Source organism: Mesitornis unicolor, unplaced genomic scaffold (genome assembly GCF_000695765.1).
Source record: "Mesitornis unicolor isolate BGI_N332 unplaced genomic scaffold, ASM69576v1 scaffold12195, whole genome shotgun sequence".
Lineage (NCBI taxonomy): Eukaryota > Metazoa > Chordata > Aves > Mesitornithiformes > Mesitornithidae > Mesitornis > Mesitornis unicolor.
Window position 1 is genome coordinate 54,911 of NW_010187607.1, and position 549 is coordinate 55,459.

At 51.4% G+C, this 549-nt stretch overlaps 1 protein-coding gene across 1 annotated transcript in view; it reads right to left on the reverse strand.

Moving 5' to 3' along the window:
* Positions 1 to 69, reverse strand: part of LSM5 (LSM5 homolog, U6 small nuclear RNA associated (S. cerevisiae)) — a 3,642-nt gene extending 3,573 nt beyond the window's left edge. The window contains exon 1 of the mRNA XM_010185512.1: positions 24 to 69. Coding sequence (XP_010183814.1) covers positions 24 to 69 — 46 coding nt within the window. The remainder of the gene's footprint in view (positions 1 to 23) is intronic.
* Between the last annotated feature and the right edge of the window lie 480 nt (positions 70 to 549).

Here is a 549-nt window from a genome sequence, read left to right on the forward strand (position 1 = left end):
AGCGCAGCGACGACACTAGTTACCGAGCGGCAAGAGCTGAGAGGGGTTAGTGGTCGCGTTAGCCGCCATGTTGGACTCAAACCTTACCAATCGCTGCCGCCTCCCGCAGACCTATAAGAACGCCCGCCGAGAGCAGCTCAGCAGACCTGACGAGCAGATGGCAGAGCCTCTCCCGCTCCCCCATTCGTGTGCTTGGAAGGCGAGACACTTTATGCGCTCTAATGTAATAGCTAATTTATGTGCTGATTTTTATTTTTCTCCCCCAGGTTTGCTCATTAATTAAGAAGAGGGCTGTTGCAAGAAGGATCTGGGGAAGCCTTTTGACATACACGCGACAGGCTTGGCTACTCCAACACGCTTTGCTCGCCTAATGCTACAGCATTAAACAAAACTGGTGTTTCAGCTCTGAGACTCATTGCGTTCTGTTACGGGGCAGACTTCAGAAGAATCGAGCAGGAATAAACTCTGCTGCCCCACTGGGCTCCACGCAGGAGTGCTTCATTTTGCAACTGAGCGTATTCTCGTTGTATCTGACCAGCACTAGATATG